The following is a 25,592-nucleotide window of genomic DNA, read 5'->3' on the forward strand; positions in this document are numbered from 1 at the left end:
TAACTTATGGCCTGATATTGCAATGTCTGATTTCATTTTAGTTCAAAACAGGCTATTATCAGGGGTACCAAACAGTGTAGGACCAAAAGGACAAAGTAATAATGTTGAGAGGAGAGAGAGCGTGAGAGAAATAAACAATGAGAACAGAGTTTATGACAGCCGCTTCCACAGGGATCACAGCGAGTACATTTAACAAGCAGAGAGAGGAAAAAAAAGAGCCAGGGAGCCTTTTATCAGTGATGAATAATAAAACCATTATTATACGTCTAATTCAACTCTATTTTTGCTTCATGCAGACTTAGTTCTGAAACAACATTTTTAAGCCAATCAGCTTATCCGTAAAGGTCACGTGACTGATCGCTATATGTGACCCTGGACCACAAAACCACTCTTAAATGTCAGTTTTTCGAAACTGAGATTCATACATCATCTGAAAGTTGAATAAACATGGTTTCCATTGATGCATGGTTTATTAGGATAGAACAATATTTTGCTGAGATACAACTATTTGAAAATCTGGAATCTGAGGGTGCAAAAAAATCCAAACACTGAGAAAATCGCCTTTGAAGTTGTGCAAATGAATTCTTAACCATGCATATTACTAATCAAAAATTAAGTTTTGATATATTTACGGTGTTTTTATACATATCATAACTCCCTGCAGCAGAGAGAGAGTCTTGTTAAGAGCCTGCCAAAAAAGGTAGGAGATCTAATACAGTGACTTTTTTGCAATTTATATATTCAGTTTATTTCAGAATAATTTTGCTGATTTTGAATGGGCATCAGTGGAGAAACTAAATTTTGCCCACTTTGACCAAAATCATGGTCAGATTAGTTAAGCTAACCAGCCAAACGTTGAGCTTAAACAAGCTCCAAAATTTAACAACTCCATTCGCATCAAGTCTTGTCTGGTCTGTTATTTCTGAATGAAACAGTTCAACTCTCTGAAACAATTCAAGCACACGTCAGTGCGTCTTTATAGACGAATAGTGGAAAATCTCCCTGAAATGAGTCAATTCAGTTCAAAATGTTTAAAGGCCCTGGTTGAATGGTTTGTATTAGTATAATTATACTAGATCTATTATCCTGTCCAGCAGGATATAAAGCCACCCAACAGGAACATTCCAGTCCTAGAATGTCAATCAGAATCATCCAAAGAGTAGAAATGCTGTAGGGATTTCATACTGTCCAATGAGCACGTTCTTATATTAAATAAAGCTAATTATTGCAACAGTAATCTAATATATAGAAATAAGTAAATATATTTGATTTTGTTTGATATTTGCTTTTCATTGGTCTCCTGACAGTATTAAATGAAGGTTATGGAAAAATTTGAAAAAGCAAATAATGGCTTTAAGATTCCTATTTGGACAGATAATTGCTGATGTAAACTGATGTCGTATTTGTTTGAAACTGAAGGTTTCAATGAGAACGTGAGTTTAGAAAATCATATCCCATGATGCATTGTTTGTGTATAGGGCAGATCAAGAACTGGGACAGTTCAGAGTGACAGAGAGCGAGACTGACCGACTGTGAATCTGGCGTCTGTGATTTGGTTTGTCCAGCAACATTTTGGAGATCCAAAGCATCATGGGAAGTATTTCAAGCCATGACAAAGCTTTTTTTTGGGGAATAACATGCATAAAATGTCCTGAGAAATTGCATATTAGGTATGTTTACATGCATTCATTTTTGTAAATTGGTTTAAAATCCAATCCAGCGTTTTCTCCTGAGCTACTGCGAAAATAATTGCAGTTTTTGCTTTGATGACATATCTAAAAACTTTTTTTAGCAAATATTTTGTATATATACATTATCCTCCACTGACCAGTTAATTAAACGCCAGATGAAAATAAACACACGTTTGTATGACATAAAACAATTCTCTGCATCTTATTTTTTTCCTACTGGACAGATTTTTTCAGGTTTCGATCTGACTGAAAGGTTATTTGGATCAAGTTCTGCTGGAGGTGTTTACATGAAGGCTTTTCGGTCTGACTGAGCCATTATTATCAGATTTTTTGAGTGCATGTAATTCTATCTATTTACAGCACTGAACCTTTTTGCTTGTCAGTTATTTCACTTCTGATTTGCTAACATTACGGGGTTTTGGGGAGCATGCATGTATTTGGAGGGGATGGAGGGATCCCTAATTTAGCAGCTAAGTCTGGCAGAAGTTAGCAAGGCTAACATCACTTTTGGCACCTTTAAGAATTGCTGGTTGTGAGTGTTGATCATCACAGTGTACAAAAACATTTCCAAACGATTAACGTCCAGTGGAAATCTCCTTCTGATTGGAAGTTGCTATGGTGAGATAAGTTACTTTTTCTTTCCTGGAATGAGTAGTGGTTTGGCTCTGTCAGGCTCTATTTGGCACCATACATCCTCTCAATGTCGTTCTGGTAGTGAGTTTTGAGCTCCTTCCGTTTGAGTTTAAAAGCGTCTGTAACCAGGCCGGTCTCTGGGGTCCAGGGCTCAACGCTCAGGCGGATCTTCTGTGGGATCTCGAATCTTTCTAACTGGGCTGTTAAATACACAGGAACAGGAAATGAATCAGCTAAACTAAAGAGTGGTAAAGCAGGAAGCACAACAAATGTGCATGATATAAACTTTCTTCCATAGGAATACAAATAACATTTCAAGCTTAAATGATTGCTAATATTGTGGCCATTATGATTTTATTGGTACATTTAATAGGGAAACTTGCATATGGTGTGCAGTATACATTGTTTCTGCAGGTTTTATGAATGCAAATTAAAACATTTTAAGACAAAGTAAAGAAAATTTAAGAAATAAAAATAAGAGAACATGGTATGTCAATATGTTGGGAGCAGAAAGTTAGATGTATTTGCAACACTTCAATGTTTAAACATACAACTTCCAACAGATCTACATTACTTTAAAATTAATTTGACAAAAAATAAAATAAAAATAAATATTAAGCTTAAGGCTTGAATTACTGAGAAACTGATGAAGTGAGTTTATTAAAAAGGACAAATATCTGCCAATGGGCTCAAAGAAATCAACTTCATTTAGAAAGGAAAACAAGTTTTCTTATTCCAATGACAGATATTTGTGACGTGCTGGCAAAATAATAATAATAAAAAAAAAAAAAAAAATCATTCTCCATTAAAATACCTTCAAAATGATGTATGATTTGACTGAAAAATTAGTTACATCTGTTTGAAGTCAATAGAGTCAGCAAAGTCAATTTTGAGAAAAATTGAGTTAAAGTTTTCTCAATGTTCCAAAGCAAAATCACTGAGCGACGTTGCATCTTTTCCTCCAGTTCTTTTCTTAATAATAATTACTATATTAATAGTCACAATATAGTTATTTTTTATTTTATCTTTATTATAAATAAAAACAGATGCAAAAAAAAATTGTTGTTTGTCATTTCTCCGATCACAAATGCAGACATGGTTTTATGTTTACGCGGCACGATGCAACGCAACGCGTAAAAACACAGTATAAATCATTATAATCCGTAATTATGTCCCCACTGGATGCAACAAATGGCTTGTTTGTAATGGGTTTTATTGTTATTGTCTTGTCTCGTCGGTGTTCTGACCAGAACACGCATCACAGTATGAGAAGAAGCATAACATTTCTGTCACATGCTTGAGGTATTCGGCCAATCACAAAGCACTGGATAGCTGGCCAATCAGAGCACACCTCGCTTTTCAGAACGATGAAAATCAATGGTAAAAATCACGTGCGTTTTCAGAAGGCGGGGCATAGAGGAGAAACAATAATGTACAGCATGTGGAAAATAATGTGTTTTTTGAACCTTAAAAAGCATAAACACATTTCATTTCACCAAATACACAAAATAATATTATTTTTAGGAGGATCATATGACCCCTTTAATGAACTCATAACTTTTAAAACCTTCAAATTTATCTAAAAACTAAACCTTACACACTCTTTTTTTTGCCTGTAGCTCAAAATTAGCCCGTGCACATTCCGACACATCTTGCCAGCACCGGACACATTTGTTCTTGTTTTAAGCATAAACTCACTTCATTTTGTTCAGTTTCTCCAAAAACAAGACTTTATATCTTCATTTTGCATATTAAGTAAAGTAAATGTATCTTAGATATCTGTCTTGGAAAACAAGACAAAAATTCTGAGGAAGATTTTCTGCAATACATGCAAGATTTAATGCCATGATTTTGTAAAGTTAGGACTTTCTGCTTTACTTTAAGACCTTTTTAAGGCCTTAATTTGTGGAAGGGTTTGTTTCACCTGAAAGTGCTGTTTCTGTGATGACTTTAAGCACCTCCTCCTCGATGACGGGATTGTTACAAAGCTCCTCCCACAAACCCCTGACACACTTCCTCTTAGCCAGCGCCAGCAGCTGCTTCTGATTGGGCACCACAAATTACAATAACTTAATACAAATCAGTTGTGTTAGGGGTGGGTGATGTAACCATATTGAATAATCAAATGTAACAAATAAAACAAATACACAGTCTTCACTGAATTAATTCATAAGTCATTTTAATGTGATGACAAATCATGCACAAAGTTACACACATTTAATCTTTGTTTATTAAAAAAATAAGAAAAAAAAATGCAAATAACTGAATTAATTAAAATAAAAAGTGAAATACAGTGATTTTCAGGTTATTTTATTATATCTACAGCAAAATAATAAATTGAGTAATCGAAGTAACAAATAAAACAAATACACGCAGTTTTTCGCTTTTTAAATACATTGTTCTTAAAATAATGTAGTTATGTATATTTATATTTTATAAATTAAAAAATAAAAAATTTAAATAAAAAAAAAAATTATTTAAATGTATATATTTAAATTTTAATATTTTTTTTTTTTTTTGGTTAGATTTTATTATAAATTAATATATAAAATATTTTAATAAAAAAAATTAATTACACGTTTTTAAAAATATAACAAAATATTTTTATATTAAAAATGGTTTTGAGTATTTAAGATTATTTTTTATTTAAATATATATAAAAAAAATATTTAAGATTTTAAGATAAATTCTTATATGAAAATTCTATTTATACATGTCGATATAGCAAAATCTCTATCGATAGACTTATTCTCATCCAAAATGTAATCAGAGCTCACTAGATCACAGGAGATATTTGTTTACATTTTTCCATCCTAATTAAAACTCTGTCACACAGTTATTAAGTATGGAAGTTAGAGGGGGAATGGATTTCAGTAATCTCTAATGCTGCATTGTCGGATTTGGGGACCCTGCTATATAACTGCAGCTGTTGACATCTGACCAAAATGCCTTCTGGGATATAGAATAAAGAGCTTTAGATATCACCAGAGTGAATGTAGGTAACATTAAAGCCATTGTGTGTGAAATATAGAAGTCTTCATTGTTAGTACTGTAACACAAGTTGAGGGTGTTTTTGTTTGTGCAGCGCAGGTTGTGCTTTGTTTGGGCACCTGTTGGCATAGGCACAGATGTTGTCGACAAGTGCACAGTTTTTCAAGACGGCCTCCACTTTGCCCAGAGACACGTATTCTCCCGCTTGAAGCTTCACCAGGTCTTTCTTGCGGTCTAATATGCAAACACACACACATATGCAAATATTAACCATAATTCATCAGATGTGTATGAGAGTTTGTGCAACAGGAAGTTTTTCTTTCTCTCCCTTTTGGAGTGTATCCTGCTTTCTTTGCGCTCTTATCGCTGCCCTTGTGGGGGTAGAGTTGACAGCGAGATGTGTCATTTACAGGAAGTACAGGACTGGAGCGTTTTATCGTAAAGGAGAGGCGACTTCCATTCGCTCACTCCTGCCAAAAAGTCCCGTCTTTACGATGTTCTGGCTAATCTCTCTCACCGATAATCTTCAGACAGCCGTCTCCATGAAACTCTCCGATGTCTCCGGTGCAGAACCACCGCTGGCCTTTCTTATCCACAAAGAAGTCCTCAGTGTTCTTCTCTTTGTTCTTGTAGTAACCCATTGTTACGTTGGGTCCACCGACCAGAATCTCCCCTCGCGGACAGGGCCGGTCTGTGCTGCGATATCCACCTGGATACACACAGAATGCATTATTATGACACACACAAAAAGAAAAGAAACGGGAAATGGACTAAACTATATAAAGCACACCATGAGCTCAGAGGTTATTAAGCCACAAGTCAGTATGTAGCCAAGAACTGCTTAATTAGACAGGAAGAGACTGACGTGTAACGGGACCGGTCACATTTTTGGGGATGTTTCCATGAACAGTTGTGGTTGAAACATAAAAAATTGGCAGAAAATGTCTATAGACTGCACTCTTGTGAAGAAGAAGTGTGCTTATTTGTATTGAATGCACACTTGTAGTGTACAGTACTTCAAATCTTTAAAGAATATTTGCCAAAAACTGTACTTGCGAAAAGGCCACTTAAGCGTACTTAAACAGAGACACTTTCATAAATACATTAAATACACTTTTAAAAGTGCAAATTTAAAGTTTTACTTTAAGGTACATATTAAATCTTTGTTTTAATGATCTGTAGTTGTCGTGCTTACTGTATATACTGTATGTATATATATATATATATATATATATATATATATATATATATATATATATATATATATATTTATATAGTATATTATTATATATTGTCTATACTGTATATATAAGATTATAAAACACTTTTTTATAATACAATACAAAGTTTCAGAAATCTATACATTCAGTAAGTACTAAGTAAAGTATGCAGTATACTTATATTTTTATTTTATAATATATATATTATTTCAGTAATAACTTTTTAAAAGTATGCTAAAGTGTATTTTTTCACAAGGGCAGTTCTGCTAATGGATACCTACTAGCTACTAAGTGCTCTCAAACTCTTAATTTCTTTAAAATATTTGATCATATGTGACCCTGGACCACAAAACCAGTCATAAGGGTCAGTTTTTTGAAACTGAGATTTATACATCACATAAAAGCTGAATAAATAAGCTTTCCATTGATGTATGGTTTGTTAGGATAGGACAATATTTGGTCGAGAAAATCTGGAATCTGAGGGTGCAAAAAAATCAAAATATTGAGAAAAACACTTTTAAAGCTGACCAAATGAAGTTCTTAGCAATGCATATTACTAATCAAAAATTAAGTTTTGATATATTTACAGTAGGAAATTTACAAAATATCTGAATGGAACATGATCTTTACTTAATATCCTAATGATTTTTGGCATAAAAGAAAAATCAATAATTTTGACCCATACAATGTATTTTTGGCTATTGCTACAAATATTCCCCAGCGACTTAAGACTGCTTTTGTGGTCAAGGGTCACATATTACTCTGACAAACTTTGGCAAATCCAGTTAGTAGTTCAAAAGCAAAATGTTCGCCAATCAGAAAAGATGCCTGGTTATCATGGATATGAATAACACAGTAATGTACAAAGCAGAGACTATTTAGATACGGTCAACTAATATTTGCCAGCTACCAAAGCCTTAGTGTTAAAGCTTTAAAGTTTAACTTTATCCCTGTGACATGTGGCCTCTCATTCTTATGGTTTTAACAATGATGTTTTTCTTTGTATTGGGAGCTGCGAACAGTACTTTAATGTGTTTTCAAATAAAGACGTGTATCATGTACAGAACAAAGCTGAGCTGATCTGATCTGTCTAGAAATAGCCGCTCGAAGTGTCTTCCTTACAAGGTCGCAAACGACCTTTTATACTTTTTCCACTTACTTCTCTTTTGTTCTGCTGATCTTTCTCTCTGCGTAGACATATCGCCTGATGGATAGGTAAACATCCATGACAGTGTTTTTATAAGAGCAGATATATGCGTGTGTGTCACACTCACCTTCTATCCAGTCCTTCAGCTGAACTTCACAGCAAACCAACGGCGCACCAACTCGTCCTGTACTGTAATCCCAAACTACACACACACACACACACACACAGACAAGAAGATCTATTGGCTGTAAGGGCACAGTTATGTAATTTTTCCACTGCAGGAAAAGATGTGTTTCTTCGTTTAAATAATCTCATATTTTAGGAGTCACCATCTGTGTGAACTGTTCCACCACTGATTCCTCTGAAAAGACAAACCTCAACCATTTTACAAGGCAGCTGTCCTCCACAAATTTTCATTTTAATGCCTTTTGAGGATCACGACATTGAGTTGGTGACCTAATTTCATTTGGCCAAACTTTTTTAATATAATTTTCTCATTAAAACACAATTACAGTTAGAGTGAATATGTACAATCTGTTTACATATTAAAATCATGTCAGTCATGTTTTTTTTTTAATTAGCAAAAACTAAGTTAGTCTATGGGACCATTCTCCACCTGGGACAATGTAGTTTTGCTCGCTTACATGGTAAAACGTGAGCTTTATATTAGCAATGGTGTATCACACCATATTTCACATGTATATGTTTCACAATATTGTGCCCCTAAAACAACATATATATACAAAAAGCCCACAAAATGAAAAAAAATGCACCAGAGAAACAATTTTTTTTGCAACAAACTTTTATGAAGCAACACAAAATAACAAAATAAATTACTGTTGTTTTTAATTAGACACCTGTCTACATCAAATAATTACCATTTGAATACACTACTGTTCAAAAATGTGGGGGCAGTAAGATTTTTTAATGCTTTGTAAAGAAGCCTCATCTGATCACCAAGGCTGCATTTATTTGAAAATACATTAAAAACAGTCAAATATTATTTAAATTTAAAATAACTGTTTTCTATGTGAATAAATTTTGTAAAATGTACGTAATGTATGTATGTATGTAAATTACATATTGTAAAATGTAATTTATTCCTGTGAGTCAAAGCTGTATTTTCAGCATCATTACTCCAGTCTTCAGTGTCACATGATCTTTCAGAAATCATTCTAATATGCTGATTTGCTGCTCAAGAAACATTTCTGATTATTATCAATGTTGAAAACAGTTGTGCTGCTTCACATTTTGTGGAAACCGTTATACATTTTCAAAAATTCTTTGATGAATAGAAAATTCAAAAGAAATCATTTGTAACATTATAAATGTCTTTAAAGACACTTTTGATTAATTTAATGCATCCTTGCTGAATTGATGCATTAACTCTTTCCGTGCTGTTGTCGAGTTATCTCGTCATTTAAAAGACAACGCATCCCCGCCAAAGATGAGCTTTTACGGCTTTTTGTGTTTTCACTGTTATACACTCGGGGGCGCTATTACACATCTTCTGAACGATTACAAAACCTCCCGAACAAAAACACACGTGAACAGGACTGAAAAAGCAATCTCTTATGTAAACAGATGCATATTAAAAATAATGCAATCATCAGCAATAGACCTCATATTAATGAAAACTGCATAATGTTACAGAGTAAAATAATGATCCAGGAAGTGGTATATGTCTGTGCAAGCTTTGGAGGTGTTGATGGAAGCGATTTACTGGATTTATGCTTTGATAATCATACTGAACATTATCCAGATGTAGTTTTTGATAAAAATTTGATTTTTTTCACCTTTTTGCTCAAAACTATACATTTTTATGAAACCTACCCATATTCAAGTGTTGATAAAAAAATAATGCTTTAAGCTAGAATAAAACAGATTCTTTTGTTTAAAAGTAGAGGCTCTGATCTTTATTTTGGTGTATATTCATATTCAAATATTCATACAGCAAAATATACTGTAGGCCATCCAATTTTTGTGAAAATCATCAAAATCGCAGGTGGTGGCTGGCAACTTTTTTCAAAAATGCTGGCGGGGAAAGAGTTAATTTCTTCTTACTGACCACAAACTTTTGTATAGGCAAACGTTAGTATAGGTTATGAAAATGTGCATAATAGTGTTTGAAATGCTGAATGATGGTGTAAATCTCACGCTGGCTGATGGTCCCAGCACCACAGGTCTCCGTGAGGCCGTAGCCTTGACCTACAGGACAGCAGAAGCAGATGTTCATGAACCTCTGGGTCGCGGCAGACAGAGGTGCGCCGCCTGACAGTAACACCCGCAAACGTCCACCTAACAACGCCCGAACCTTCCGGAAGACCAGCCTGTAGAGAGAGAATAAAAAAGTAACCGTGAGAACCAGTCTTGAGGGGTAACTAAAACTGGCAATGCTATTCGATGATAATTCAATAATAATCAAATTCTTTGGAGTAGCATTGAGAAGTCTAATTGATTTTGGCAGATTGTTCTTTGGATTTTTCAATGAACCAGTTCAAAAATTTGACTCTGTGTTCCAAGAATAGTGCAATAAATATTTGGCTAAATACCGATGATTATCGCTGATTCAATTATGCATGTTACAGGTTTTTCATTATATTAGACTTATGAATGTAAATACGTGTTCAAGTTTGTGTGTGTGTGATGTACCTGTCACACAGTGGGGTGCTGTATCCCATCGCAAGCTGCTCCATCTTATAGTTGTAGGCCAACAGAAACAGAGTCCTCTGAAAAACACTCATTTCCTCCACTTTTAGCATCACATTCTTGTAGATCCGATCCATTATCTCCTACACACAGAGACAGAGAGGAAATAAGTGCATGTAAAATCCACAGACATGATGGACTTTTTCACAGTGAAATTTAACTGGGATTTTTTTGACATGACATTTCCAGTTTCCAGACATGAATTTCGTTTTAACAAATTAAAAATGCATTTCATATATATGTACATGCATACATAATTAATGACTTAAATAAATTTTTTATATGACAACTGTGTTTACATTTCTGAATTAAATTCTCTTGTTGCCAGACATCATATATATATGCACACACACACTAACTATATTTAATAAATATATACAATATAAAATAGTCAGATTGATTATACTAAATTATAATATACTTAAAACATTTAAATAAAAATATAAAAATATAAAATATTCTTTATTATATTTATTAATATTAATATTAAGTGGATATAAGTAAAAATATATATAATTTCAATTTATAATTAAATTATTCTAAATTTAAATTCTAAATTTATAATCTAGCTATATATGTAGTATGTATATATAATACAGGATAATTATATTTACAAATGCATACATTATAAAATAGTTTTGTCAGCAACATTAAAAGAATTTTGCCACCAAAATGAAATGCATTAAATGTATTTATTACATTTGTCCAATTTCTTTTAAATTATTTAATACATCTATATAAATAAACATAAATATATTATTAATAATATGTATTAACTTTTGTCCACCAAATCAAAGTCATCGAGGTATAATCAACATGCATAAGGAGAACATAAGAGAGGAAATGACATCACAAAAACGACCCCTTGACTTCACGTGGGCACAGAAGCAATTACCTTTTCTCACAGTGAGAGAAAAAACACAAAATGTACCACAAATAATTCTCTGAAAAACCTTGAAGCACCATGAATATGGTTATTATTCAGCACAATGGTACATAAAGCACAACTGCATTACCATCTGGTTTCACCACAGTATTGTTTTGCAAGGGAAGTGGACGCTGATTCTAATTAAGTTACTGCAAACATTTTTCCACTTCACATTTCATCACATCTCATGTGACATGGGAGGGTGGAGAAGAGCTTTCTGAGTATTTTTCTCAAAGCTGCCTTATGAATCGGATGTGCTCCCACTGCTCTCAGCCGCTGTGTTTATGGAAGTTTGCTGTTCTGTGTCGTTATCCGTCCACTGGGACCCTCGTGTGCAACCACACAATGTGTGTGTGTGTGTGTGTGCGCACATTTACAGTGTCCTCCAGCAAAGAAAATCTAGAAATTAAACATTATTAATTGTGTATCTACAGTGTATGAGTCCCTACTGTCAAAAGGATATCCACACGGGCTTTCTCACGTTCTGTTTACAGCTGTAAATCATTCTGGACAATCACAATCGCTGACATTCAACCTCAAAATCCCAGAGAGAGAGAGAGAGAGAGAGAGTCAGCCTTACTGGTACTGCTGCCATTAAAGTGGGCCGCAGGACGCTAGTGTCTCCTTTGCTTCCCTTCTTTATCTTGGTGGACTATAAAGCAAAAATGATGAAAAAAGAAACATTTTAATTTGTCTCAATGCAGTTACAAAGAAAAAGAAACTCCCACATCACTGCACATTTTTCCATTACGTAGTGCTGCTGTTTCAGCATTTTCCACTGACATTATTTGACATTAAATGGATGATAGTGACATCACATGTTAACTATGTTGTAAATAGTGACTTATTGTGACATCATACACTAAAAACATTGGTGTAGAAACTATTTTCACTCAGAAATTACCAATAAAACTAACAAATAAACACAAATAAACATCAAATAACATAAACACAAAAAAAAAATACCCATCAATAAAATACTTAAAATACATTACTCCATTAATATATATATATATATATATATATATATTATATAGAGCTTATTAGTATTAGTATTAGTATTTTATTAGTATTTTAATTGTTTTAGTAGCAGTGTTGTATGAGAACATTTTAGTGGTTTAGTGGCATAATATTTTATTATTTATCAAAATATGTAAATACAAAGAAAAAATTAAATATTTTATATATATATATATATATATATATATATATATATATATATATATATATATATATATATATATATACATATATATATATACATATATATAAATTTATAATTTGTATATGTATAAATAAATAATTTAATTAAATAATAATAAATAAATATATAATTTGCCTGTATTTTTGCTTGATTGTGACAAGCTGATTATGTTGTTATTACAGAGCAGTGACTGACATCTTACACTAAAAACTGGCTGTAGAAACAATTTTCATTCAGAATTTACATGTAAATTTCACAAATAATTACAAAGAAACAGCAAGCAACATTGGATTAAACCTGAAATTTTCAAGTAGAAAGACTAAAACAGTTTTTTCTTGTAAAACATACTCCAATAATCCGTTTTATATTTACAACTTCAAAAAATCTTTTTATACAGTGTAGGCCGGTGTTTTGATTTCCAGAATGTACACAGTAAACATGAACAAAGCTGTGTGTGTTGTACCTGGTCTGCGAGGGTTTGTGGTGAAGAGTAGCCAATTCTGCAGCCGTGAGCCAAACACACCATCTCAGCGCTCAACTCCAACACGTGAGCCAGTGGAAGGTAGCCAATGTATGTGTCATCCTCACTGCAAAAACACATTCATCAACTGGCTGTGTAATACAAATATCAGGGTTTACATCTAAAACCAGACGATGAAAAAGAAAACGTTATACTATAATATTCTGTTAATTATCAGGCCTGTTTCATGCATCTTGTACAAAACATGCAAGTGTAACAGAAAATATACATAATATATATACAATAGTGTTTTTTTCTGATTCTTACTTAGTATTTACAATGATTTTTATTTTATTTAAATGTTACAAAAGATTTATATTTCAAACTTTTTATTCATCAAAGAATCTTGAAAAATAAATACATCACAGTATTCACCAAAATATAACTGTTTTCAACACTGATAATAATCAGAAATGTTTCTTGAGCAGCAAATCAACATATTATAATGATTTCTGAAGATCATGTGACACTGAAGACTGGAGTAATGATGCTGAAAATTCAGCATTGCATCACAGGAATAAATTACAGTTTAACATTTATTCAAATAGAAAACCACTGTTTTAATTTGTAATATTATTTCTGTTTTTATTGTATTTTTGATCAAATAAATGCAGCTTTGGTGAGCAGAAGAGAATTTAATAAGAAAATATCATAAGAAAACATTCAACGATCTTACCAGCCGGAAACTTAATTTACAGGAAGATCATATTTACATCCAAATGGTTAATATACAGACAAATTTATTTATATATATTATATTATTTTATGTTTTAGTTGCAATTTCACTGTATTTTCTTGCTGAGTTCACAAGATTTGTAAAAACAGCATGCATGTGTCACGTATAAAATACACATGACATATATAATATACAGTGCGTGGCACAGAAATCCCCACAGACCCATAATTGTCACTGTTTTTCCTCACTCTGTTTACTTCATCCATAGGGAATGACTGGTTTTCTAGGAAGGACTGATAAACATTAGATATCCACAAACACATTAGTGAATGACGACAGATGTCAGGATGTTAGCGTGTACAGTATGTATGGATGTGTTTCATACCCAAGGTTGGGAATCCTCTCGGCTACGCCAGTGATTCCAGCAATAATATTACTGTGAGAGATCATGACTCCTTTTGGCACGCCGGTGGAGCCGCTGGTGTACATGATCACAGCCACATCAGATGCACACGGAGGCCGTCTCTGCCTCGACACTGTGGACAGCAGTAGGCCGAAGTTACTACAAATTACATTCTATTAAATATTTTACTCTATTAACCACTAGCAATTCGATTTGAACTAGTTAATGCTTCACTGTGACTGAACAGTGCTTTGATCTCATGAATGCTTATTTGTGACATCATAGAGCAGTGCTTTCATCTCATTATTGTGCAATTGTGAAATCACACATGAAAGAATGTTTCATTGTGACATCACAGACCTTTTTTTTACTTAGTTTACCTTCAAAAATTATAGCAAAATTACAAATACATGGATGGAGACAAATTTGTTACTTCAGTGTTTTATTCAGAATGTACTCAGTTTTTAATATACTGATACACCGTTCCAACACTCTTCGACACATGAATTTCCATGACTTTTTCTATCATTTGTGATTCATTTCTAAACCTCAAAATCCATTTAATAGAGAATTTAAGCCAATTAAAAATTACTAGAAAAATGTATATTCACTACACATTTTCCTGACTTTTTAAGATGTTATACATTTCTATTAATTTACCAGTTTTAGAAAATACATATAAATTCATATTTTAAATATAAAAAATATTAATATTTTTTTTTCTATACACACACACACACACACACACACATATAGTTTTGTTTATATTATTTACATTTTTATTCATATTTTTATATTTAAAATAAAAAACAAAAAATACATAAAAGACAAAAATATCACAAAAAAAAAAATTAAAAGACAAATAGCTCTGATGAGCTCTGATCTGTTTTCTAAAAGTTAATACAAAAATACAAAAATAAAATATTAAATTTTCTATTGAAAACAAAAGGAGATGTTTTCTGTACAATGAAAGCATATTCAATGAAAAATGAAAAACATTAATGACATGTTTATTATTTTTTGTGCATTCTGCAGAAAGAGCAGCATGAACTTCATGCATTAACCTCATATGGGTTTTATAAATATTTAGAATAATTTTTTACTATTAAATTAAAATTTAAGTTCAAGTCATTTTGTGGTGCTTTTGTCATATTTATCTATACGTAAAAAAAAAAAAAAAAACAAATATATATTAATAGATAGTATCTATAATTATATATATCTCGAAGTATATATATATTATATATATTTTTTTATGTTTTAACCAAAGTACTTCAACTAAGTTTTTTATTTTAGTCTGTTGCCATAGCAACATTTCTAATTTTCATTTTTAAAATAATTAAAGGTTTTTTTTATTCAATTTAATTAAAACATTATTATTATTTTTTTAATTTACACTTATTTAAATATTAGTTGATTTCCATTTTATTTCAATTAACGAAAACAAAATTTTAGTTAACAACTGCAACACTGGTTTAGAACAACAGTAATGAAGGCCAAAACATCCATAACACTGGAGATGAGGGGAGGATAAGTTGTAAACTTTAATTCATAGTTCTTTGAAGTACACTGACATAGACTATAAAAGTAAAAATATAGTCTTATGTGTGAATAATTGAATGAATAAGATAAGAACAAGAAGTGGGCGCCGGATGTCAGTAGCAGAACAGGACGTTTTAGCTTTGAAAACAATTAGAGAACCATTAAAACTGAACATGGGAATTCGAGTGTGTACATTTGTGCATTTTGAGGCCCAACGTGATTTATTAATAGAACCCCAAACAAAACAGAACTAACACACATACACAGAACAGATCGAATGTCAATGTCATCTGAAGCAGAAAGATCAAGATCAAGCTCATGTGAATGTCAAAACAGTTTAGAAGAAAAAGAAAAACATCACCAATAAAAAACACCCACTATCCAAAGTCAAAACAACTACTACTACCAGCTGTTGAGGGTCAGTCCTGCTTCACAGAGAATTATAATGGAGGAAGAAAACGGCGGAGTGAAAGAGTCAGGGACGCCCTCGACCCTGTCCTTAATTTGACACAGATGGAGGATTTCTCATTCACATGACCTGAAGCGACCTCAAACACACACACACACACACACACACACACACACACACACACACACACACACACACACACACACACACACACACACATAGACACTAGTACCATTCTCAGGATGGGCCCCCAGCCTCTTCACAGCCGCTATGCTGTGGACACTGATGCCTCGTGGGTATTCAGAGCCGCTCTTGAGTTTATCGTCCACAACAATGAGTGTCAAAATACATCGGCACCTCTAGCAAAATATTCTGTGTCAAAATACAAGCAGAAAAACATTAGTGCATGTATTTAAAGGGATAGTTCACCCAGAAATGAAAATACGGTCATCATTTACTCACCCTCAGGTTATTCCAAACCTGTATGAGTTTCTTTTTTCTGTTGAACATAAAAGAAGATATTTTGAAGAATATAGGTAACCAAACAGTTGATGGTCCCCCTTGACTTCCATAGTATGGAAAATAATATTATGGAAGTCAATGGGGACCATCAATTTATTAATTTTTTTCCCAAAATATCTTTTGTGGTGTTCAACAGAAGAAATAAGCTTTTACAGGGTTGAAACAACTTGTGGGTGAGTAAGTGATAGGATTTTAATTTTTGGGAGAACTATCCCTTTAATTGATGCATTTAAAAAAAAAAAAATATATATATAAAAATATTGTTATAATATTCATTCCAAGCCCATTAGATAAACAATTTCAATTTTACACCATCATTAAAAGTAGACTGTAATATTATTGTTTTTTTGTTTTGTTTTTTCCATACCCATTAGATTCAAAGGGTCAAGGTTACACCATCTTTCTCCTTTCCAAGCAACATATACAGTAAATTATATATACACAGTACTGGCCAAATAATTAAGATTTGTTAAGTTTTTTGAAAGAAGTGTCTTATACTCGAATGATTTCTGAAGGATCATGTGACACTGAAGACTGGAGTAATGATGCTGATAATTTCAGCTCGATATTTCAGCCCCTGTTCATCGCAGCGAAATAAATTACATTTTACTTGTATTTTTGATCAAATAAATGCAGCCGTGGTGAGCAGAAGAGAATTGTAATAATATTTTACAATATTTTAGTTTTTATTGTATTTTTGATCAAATAAATGCAGCCGTGGTGAGCAGAAGAGACTTCTTTTATTGCAAACGTAACACTTTCAAACTGGTGTATATTTTCAGTTATATCAGATGTTAGATAGATCTTTTGTTAATCATATTAAATATTTGTTTGATGTGACTAAAACTTGTTTGATTAGTACATGAAGCACTTTGAGTGTTTGATCACCTTGAGTTTGGTTTCCAGAAGTTCTTTGCTGGTAATGATGTGAGAAACTTCAGCTTCATTGAGTCCATGAAATGAAGAACAATAGCAGAGACCAACACCAAGAGTAAGAGTAAAGAGGTGGACCACTTCCAAAAAACACACAGATACACTCAAAACACGTCATAAATATAAAAACTGTATAAATAAAATAAAAATACCTAGTATAAATAAAAATAAAAAATTCTAAAAAATATACATAAAAAAGCAAAAAAAACTTGCGTGTTCATGTTGCATTTCCAAACATCTGACGCCAGCATTGCAATAACAAGGTAATATTTATATATATGAATTATATTTGATATATACGTATAAATGTATATATATGTATATACAGTACAGACCAAAAGTTTGGAAACATTGCTATTTTTAATGTTTTTGAAAGAAGTTTCTTCTGCTCATCAAGCCTGCATGTTATTTTGAGTCAAAAACACACAAAAAACAATGTAATATTGTGATATATTATTACAATTTAAAATACATTGTTTTAATTTTATATATACTTTAAATTATCATTTATTTCTGTGATGCAAAAGCTGATATTTTTTAGGCTCATTAATCACATGATCCTTTTAGAAGGATTCAGTCTATATGATGATCATTATCAAAGGTGGAAACAGTTCTTGCTGCTTAATATTTTTTCTTTTTTTCCAGAACATGTGATACTTTTTAGGATACTTTGATGAATTAAAAATAAACAAAAAAAAAAAAAGAAGCTATGTTTTTAAAATATAAATATTTGTAACATAGTATACACCTACCTGGTCAGGGTAATTTGGGGTCGACGGTAAGTATGTTTGTATGATCTTTCTTTTTTTAAATAAAACAAATCATTCCTTATGCAGCAAGGATGTGTTAAATGATAAAAAGTGATAGTAAACGAAAATATATTCATTAGATAGCTATATATTATTAGATGTTTTTTTTTTTTTATTTGGAATAATGCAGTTCTTTTTAACCTTTATTCTATCAAATATATTTAGACAGCAGAACTGTTTCCACACTCATAATAAACTCAATGAATATTAGAATGATTTCTAAATGATCTGTGATTAGACTGGATGTTAACATGCTGACACTGAAGGCTGGGCGTAATGATTGCTGAAAATTCAGCGTTATGCGCATCACAGTGATCTGAATAACTTACTTTTTTTTTTAAAGTACATTTGTCACACATATAAGAAAAAACTATTATTTTAAAGTTGTAATAATATTTCACAATATTACTGTTTTTCTGTATTTTTTGAGCAAATAAATGCCAGCAGGCTGTGATGAGAGCATGAAAGAGACTGTCTTTCAAAAAAAACATTATAAAAATAGGTAATGTTTCCAAACTTAATTGGTCTGGTACTGTATAACTGTATGTATACGTGAACTAAAACGACACACACACCACAGGACACATAGCACATACAATTAATAAGATAAATTTAAAGAGATTTCCTTATATTCCACTTATCCCGTATGGAGCAGCGTAAAAGCAACAAAATCAACCCCCACAGCACGCATGGCTTGTGAAAAGTTCAGGATGAGGCAGGAACAACCATAGACAATCCAAGAAACACACAGACACATCATGTACGCATATTAAACCACAAGCACAGCACACCAAAATTCATGTGCCTTCACTTTCTCACTCTTATACAGATGTGGGTATATACACCGCACACACATTTTTGCAAATGACAAACACATCTGAAACAATTCATGTGCCTTCACTTTCTCACTCTTATACAGACATAAACACACACGGCTGCCCAGAGAACACAGGGGGTCGGTGAGCCACATTCTGTGACATCATCAGTCTGCGTCACTGGCTGAGGGCGCGACACTTCAGCCATGAGACACAAACAGAGAGGAGATAGCCACGGAAACATCAACACACACACACACACACACGAAGATAAGCTTAAATATCTGTGTTAGAGCACACGCACACACACATCTGACATAAACAATAACAACCCACGTGACAAAATGCATGTTTGCAATACATAACATACTGTATGAACACAGTCACTCTCTCTAACACACACACATAGACACACATACACACATAGACACACATACACACTTAGGCCTGATGACAGCAAGTACGTGAGCATCTGATGTTGATAGAAACACAAGGGTGCAGAAGTCAGCCAAAGAGCCACAGACATCTGTGTGTGTGTCAATTTATTTATGTGACAGACATGAGGAGGTGAATCTCATGAAAATATGTCTAAAAAAAAAGGCAATATAATTTTCATTATATAAAAAATTATTATATAAAATATTACAATATAGAATAACAATAAAATTAATAATATTAAAAATTACAAAAAAAAACTAAACATATACATAATATAATAAAATTTAAAAATATACTAAACAATTTATACATAAACAAAATATTTTAAAATATATTATTGCATAATTTATACTAAAAATATAAGTACAATTATGATAATTTTTAAGGCTATATATAAAAATATAAAAAAATATAAAATACAATATATATATATATGTTGATGATATAAAAATATAAAAAACATATAAACTACAAGTCTAGTAATAATATTTAGCTTAATATGGCGAGTATTTAGACACACACAAAACAAACACACACACACCACAACATACTAGTTACTTTGTGGGATCTAAATATATCATATCTAGATATGAGGCGAGAGAGAGAGAGAGAGAGAGAAAATTGTTCTTTTTTTTTTTTTTTACAGTTAACCAGAATTTTCCTCCATATTCTCCTTACAATAATACATACAGATACATATAGCAGAAACCCATAGCAGATATATGCATTTATGATCTGCTGTATCATTCAGGAAAATGGACCAAACATTTTTACTGTAATACTGATCTTGTGCATAGGAGCCCTAAGACAGACTTTTATTTTCTTAATGCAAATATTCTTATGATTCTGGCTTTAAATGTAACCCGGGCATGGTCTTGTGAGATTCACCCGAGTGTGTGTGTGTGTTTAGGGAGGCCCATGTGCTGAGAAAAATCACGTCGCTATCAAACACTTTAGAGGAGGATGAGTGAAAAAAAGACGAGGAGGAGAGAGAGGAGGAGGAGGAGGAGGAGGAGGTGGTGGGGGGGGCACGTTTATATAACAGAAGTGCAATGAGGACAATCTGACCTCCATACATAACACACACACACATACACACGCAAAGCTCTGTATTAGCCCCCTGTGTGTCATAAACACAAAATTATGGAACAAATCTGGCTGCAGTTTTGCATAAGCGTGAGGGTGAGAGATTTTCCCTGTGCATGTGTGTCTGTTCAATAACAACATACTGTGCAGATCTTCTCTCTTTCATCTTGCATTTTTATACAGGCCTGTGAATCTCTGATTTATGAATGAAGCTTAGAAAAACTACAATATTCTGTAGAAAATGCCAACTCACTTCCACAATGTAAGTGTAATATTTTAAGCAGTTGCAAGGATGTCCTAAGAGGTTTTAAACGGATAATACACCTAAAAATAAAAATATTTCACAAAAATATAATAAACGGATAATACACCTAAAAATAAAAATGTTGCACTGATATATAATGGAGAACTGGATTGCTCATGACGTCATAAAAGTGAAGCCACCGCGCAGCCAGATTTGGTATTCCCTAGTATTGCCATACATTCTATTGAATTAATAGGAAAGCATATGATTTTAATGAGAAAACATCACGGACGAAACGCTCAACATATGTATTACAAATGATTAAGCACTCATTCTGAAATCTGCATAAAGATTTATGCTTTGTAATGTATACCTAAATTCGTTTAGGTATGTTTATGTTGTTTTATTGTTTTTATTCGTACAGGCAAACTGCAAATGTAATTCAACATACATACATAACATTTTACTCCTATGGAAACTCTAATGCTAGAAAAACGCTACAAAATTTGGAAGATCTGAAATCTGCTCAATCAGTAAATAAAGCACATGCATCATAACTTACTCAGAGAAATAACACTGACTACATACGGTTCGGACTTAAAGCCATGAAGCTTTATTTCCAAGATGTTGTCATTAATTGACCTCATGTCGTGTGTGTGTGTGTGTGTGTGTGACTCACATGGGAAGTTGTACATGAAACAGGCCTGCGCAGCTATGATCCACTCCGCTCTTGTCTCGCAGAAGATGGCAATGTTTTTCAGAGGTTTCTGTTCTAAAGCAGCCAAACCGCTGCCGAAAGCTCTCACTTCTTTATACACCTGATCATACGACATCCAGCGATACTCTCCCAAAATCACCTACAGAGAAACACAAAGGGTTTGAAATGCTTTATTTTCTGTTCAGCTGCTCTTCGAGGAAAAGAGACCATCGCTCACCTGTTCTGTTCAGTCCTTCCTATCAACTTTTCCCCATCATTGGAAAAGACTTTACAATTTTATAGATCAACAGCTCCTCCTATTGGATCATTATTTATAGGATTTATAGGAATCATATTCTACATTTTTAAACTAATTAGGTTTTTTTTCTGCTTGTTTTCTCTTCTTTCACTTATAATGTAAACCAAGTTTTTTATATATATATATATATATATATAGACCATAGTTAATAAAATTATACGAAACTTTAAAATCAAATAAAAAAATCAATACACAATTATGAAATTGATACAATTATAAGGACCTTTACAATTAAAGATAAAAAGATAAGTAAAGTATTGGATAGTTTAAAATCTTTTTAGAATAGCAACAAAAAATCTTTAGATTTATTTATCTTTTTGATATGAAAAAGATTAATGTACCATGTAGAGATACTTTAACTTTTACAAATGCAAAGTATTATTATTATAATTATTATTATTGCTATTAATACTATTATTTTAAATATTAATTGTTCTCTCCTGTATATAAAAGAAAATAAAATTGACAATATAACATAACAATTATACACAAAAAACACAAACACAAAAACACAAACACAACACACACACACACACACACACACACACAAACACACACAATATTTTTATACACACACACACACACACACACAACACACAACACACACACAAAACACACACACACACACACACACACACACACACTCACTAATGTTTTATTATATACTGTTGCTGAGTATTGGATAGTTTATTAGACTCTTGATAGTCTTTTGATAGTCTTTTGATATGATATGAAAATATGTACTGATATGATTAATGTACTATGTAGAGACACGTTAACTTTTACAAATGCAATGTATTATTATTAGTAGTAGTAGTAGTACAGAGGATAGTATTATTACTTTTAACACTTTTATTTGTAATATTTATTGTTTTCCTTTCCTGTATTGTACTGCTGTCACTGACTTTTTGTGCACATGATAAATAATCTTAAAACTTAAAAATTCCCTCCACAGTGCGTTTAAAGCATACTGTATATCAACACTTATAGACCTTTATATATCAATGCCTGTTCATTATTCAGAAAATTTACAAGGATGTTGTCACTTCTACATGCAAAGAATATCCGATCATTTACATATAATAATCTTAAAGGTACAGACGGCTGCCTGTTAAATTCAAAAAGTTGTAAAATGTTGCCTTTGGGATAAAAAATAAAATGCACTGAATGTGCAGAGTATCTTATTTGTGTTTTAGACATTGCTGTGGAGTATTCAAACACATTAGAACCAGAATAGGGTAAGAGTGAAGCACTGTCTTAAACAATGTTAGCAGAAACAAACACCCAGCAGTTGTTTGTGATATATGATCAAGCTCTTCTCACGTTACACAACAGCAGCAGCACATGTTTGGCAGCTTTGGTTGAGTAACAGCAGCGTCACAGCAGAATATTATTACTATATGAGCTGCTCCAGCGCCGGACAATAGGATTACCTTCAGAACTGAGAGATCATTCACATGCTGCAAGTCAGTTTGTTACAGAGCGGCTGACTTAAAGGGTCATGACATGGAAAACAAGATTTTCTCTACCCTTTTGAAAACTGAGTTTTATGTATTATGTAGACAGATTTTCACACAATGCAAAACAAAACTCCCTTATTAGTCCACTCAGAACATTAATTACAGGTAATTCAAATCACATTTATGGCATTAGCTAATTAACTTTAGGCCCAATTTTTTAATATATGTTTATTATGATTTTTCCAACATTTGAATATATGTTTATTATAACTTGTTCAGTATTTAAATATACACCACCAGCCAAAACTTTGGACTAATTAAGATTTTTAAATATTTTTGCAAAAAGTTTCTTGGGCTCACCAATGTTGCGTTCATTTGATTTTATTCAGCAAGGATACATTAAATTGATCAAAAGTGACATTAAAGACATTTATAGTGTTACAATAGATTTAAATAAATTTCAAATAAATGCTGTTCAATTAAGTTTCTATTCATCAAAGAATGATGAGAGTGTCACAGTTATTACAAAAATCTTAAGCAGCAAAAACATTGGTAATGATAAGATCCATTATTAATAATTGAAATACAAAATTAAAATAAAATAACAGAACATCATAATGATTTGATTTCTGAAGAATCATGTGACACTGCAGACTGGAGTAATGATGCTGAAAATGTAGTTTTACATCACAGGAATAAATTACATTTTTAAAACATATTTAAATAGAAAACAGTTATATTAAATTGTAATAATATTTCACAAAATTAAAATTTTTACTGTATTTTTGATCAAATAAATGCAGGCTCGGTGAGCAGAATACTACATTAAAGCATTAAAAGAAATATTATTTTAAACTTTTGTCAAGCAGTGTTTATTATAATTTGAAATGATTAAATTATTAATAAATTATTATAATTTGTGACCAAAAGTAGCATACGCTAGGCAGTGCACATTTAATTTAGTATCTAATTGTTACTAAATGATTTTAGAAAGGCACTTTTGCATCTGGTTTTCAGCAAGTTTTCAATGACTAAAAATTCATAAAAACTAAACTATGACTTTAGTGCAAGAAAGCTTTAACTAACAGTATAAGTGGACATCAGGGGAAAAGAAACTACAAACGTGTTGCTCTTCAACACATCCGAGAGAGTTCTGAAGGGCAGAAGTGTAAGATCTTTGGACTTACAGACGATACGCACCTTCTTGAAGACTCTTCCATCCTCTTGGGTTTCGTCTTCCTCACTCAGCAGTTCTCTGGTGCCCAGGCAATCGAGGTGAGGATTGCGGCACACAGACGATTCAAACACCCGATCGAGTGTGTTCATCCCCGGCTGTATGCATGTGGTCAGCGCCCTCAGCGCTCTGACGTCCCGGTAGGGTCCTGAAGGGTGTCCGCTGATGGAACGGGCCTTCACCCTCCGCGAGCACTCGGAGAACGACTGCGAGTCGGACGATCTCAGCATCAGGTACGGCAGGTAAGAGATGAGAGAGTAGAGCCAAACCACCAGCCTAAATATGACGACCACTACCGGACTCACATCCTGCTTCAGCCTCATACTGACTGAATGAAACAGAAAGAAACATACGAAGAGTGAGGGAAAGATAAAGGAAGTGTTGTGATGTTCCTTCCTCCCAGGTTTCCTGCAGCTTTCTCTCCGATGGGTCAGTGGAGCTTGTTTTCTAAACAAGGAATGCAAGCAGCAAATCTTCCATGTCATTACATACACACTAACACTGAACAGCATCAGAACATTCCAGTAAAGATCAGTACAAGGAAATTTCACAATTTTGACCCTTGTGAGCCCCTTCCACTTTAACAAAGATGCATGGTGGAGAGACAGATTAGAAAGCGGTACAAACAGCGGTGTGTAACGTCTGATTCTCAGCCCAGATTTCAGCACAAATCCAAAAGTGGGTGAAAGGTGACATCAAACTAAGCATGTGCATGGGTTTTTGTGAGTGTGGGTCAGGGTTATTATTGTTCATTAAAAATTAAACCATAAAAAATTAATTAATTGAAATGAAATAACAATTAACTGAAATAAAATATCAAATTATTTTATTTCATCTAGTTGCCAAGGCAACATTTCCCCTTTTTTCTTAAATTTGAATGACTAAAATAACAAAAAAATTAATAAAAACTACAGACATATTTAAAATTTGTGGTGTGTTTGGGGAAGTGTGGGGATGATGTG

At 32.7% G+C, this 25,592-nt stretch overlaps 1 protein-coding gene across 1 annotated transcript; it reads right to left on the reverse strand.

Annotated features, from left to right (window-relative positions):
* Positions 1 to 509: 509 nt before the first annotated feature.
* LOC109080628 (long-chain-fatty-acid--CoA ligase 3-like) lies at positions 510 to 25,457 on the reverse strand. The gene is given in 14 exon segments (XM_042771844.1): positions 510 to 2,524; positions 4,249 to 4,393; positions 5,422 to 5,549; positions 5,833 to 6,024; positions 7,810 to 7,884; positions 9,840 to 10,012; positions 10,335 to 10,474; positions 11,900 to 11,971; positions 12,987 to 13,110; positions 14,105 to 14,255; positions 16,306 to 16,432; positions 17,484 to 17,608; positions 21,600 to 21,777; positions 24,597 to 25,457. Coding segments are annotated over 14 exon segments (2,334 nt in total). The 5' UTR covers positions 25,143 to 25,457; the 3' UTR covers positions 510 to 2,366.
* Positions 25,458 to 25,592: the final 135 nt, after the last annotated feature.

Source organism: Cyprinus carpio, chromosome A15, assembly GCF_018340385.1.
Source record: "Cyprinus carpio isolate SPL01 chromosome A15, ASM1834038v1, whole genome shotgun sequence".
In the NCBI taxonomy this organism is placed as follows: domain Eukaryota; kingdom Metazoa; phylum Chordata; class Actinopteri; order Cypriniformes; family Cyprinidae; genus Cyprinus; species Cyprinus carpio.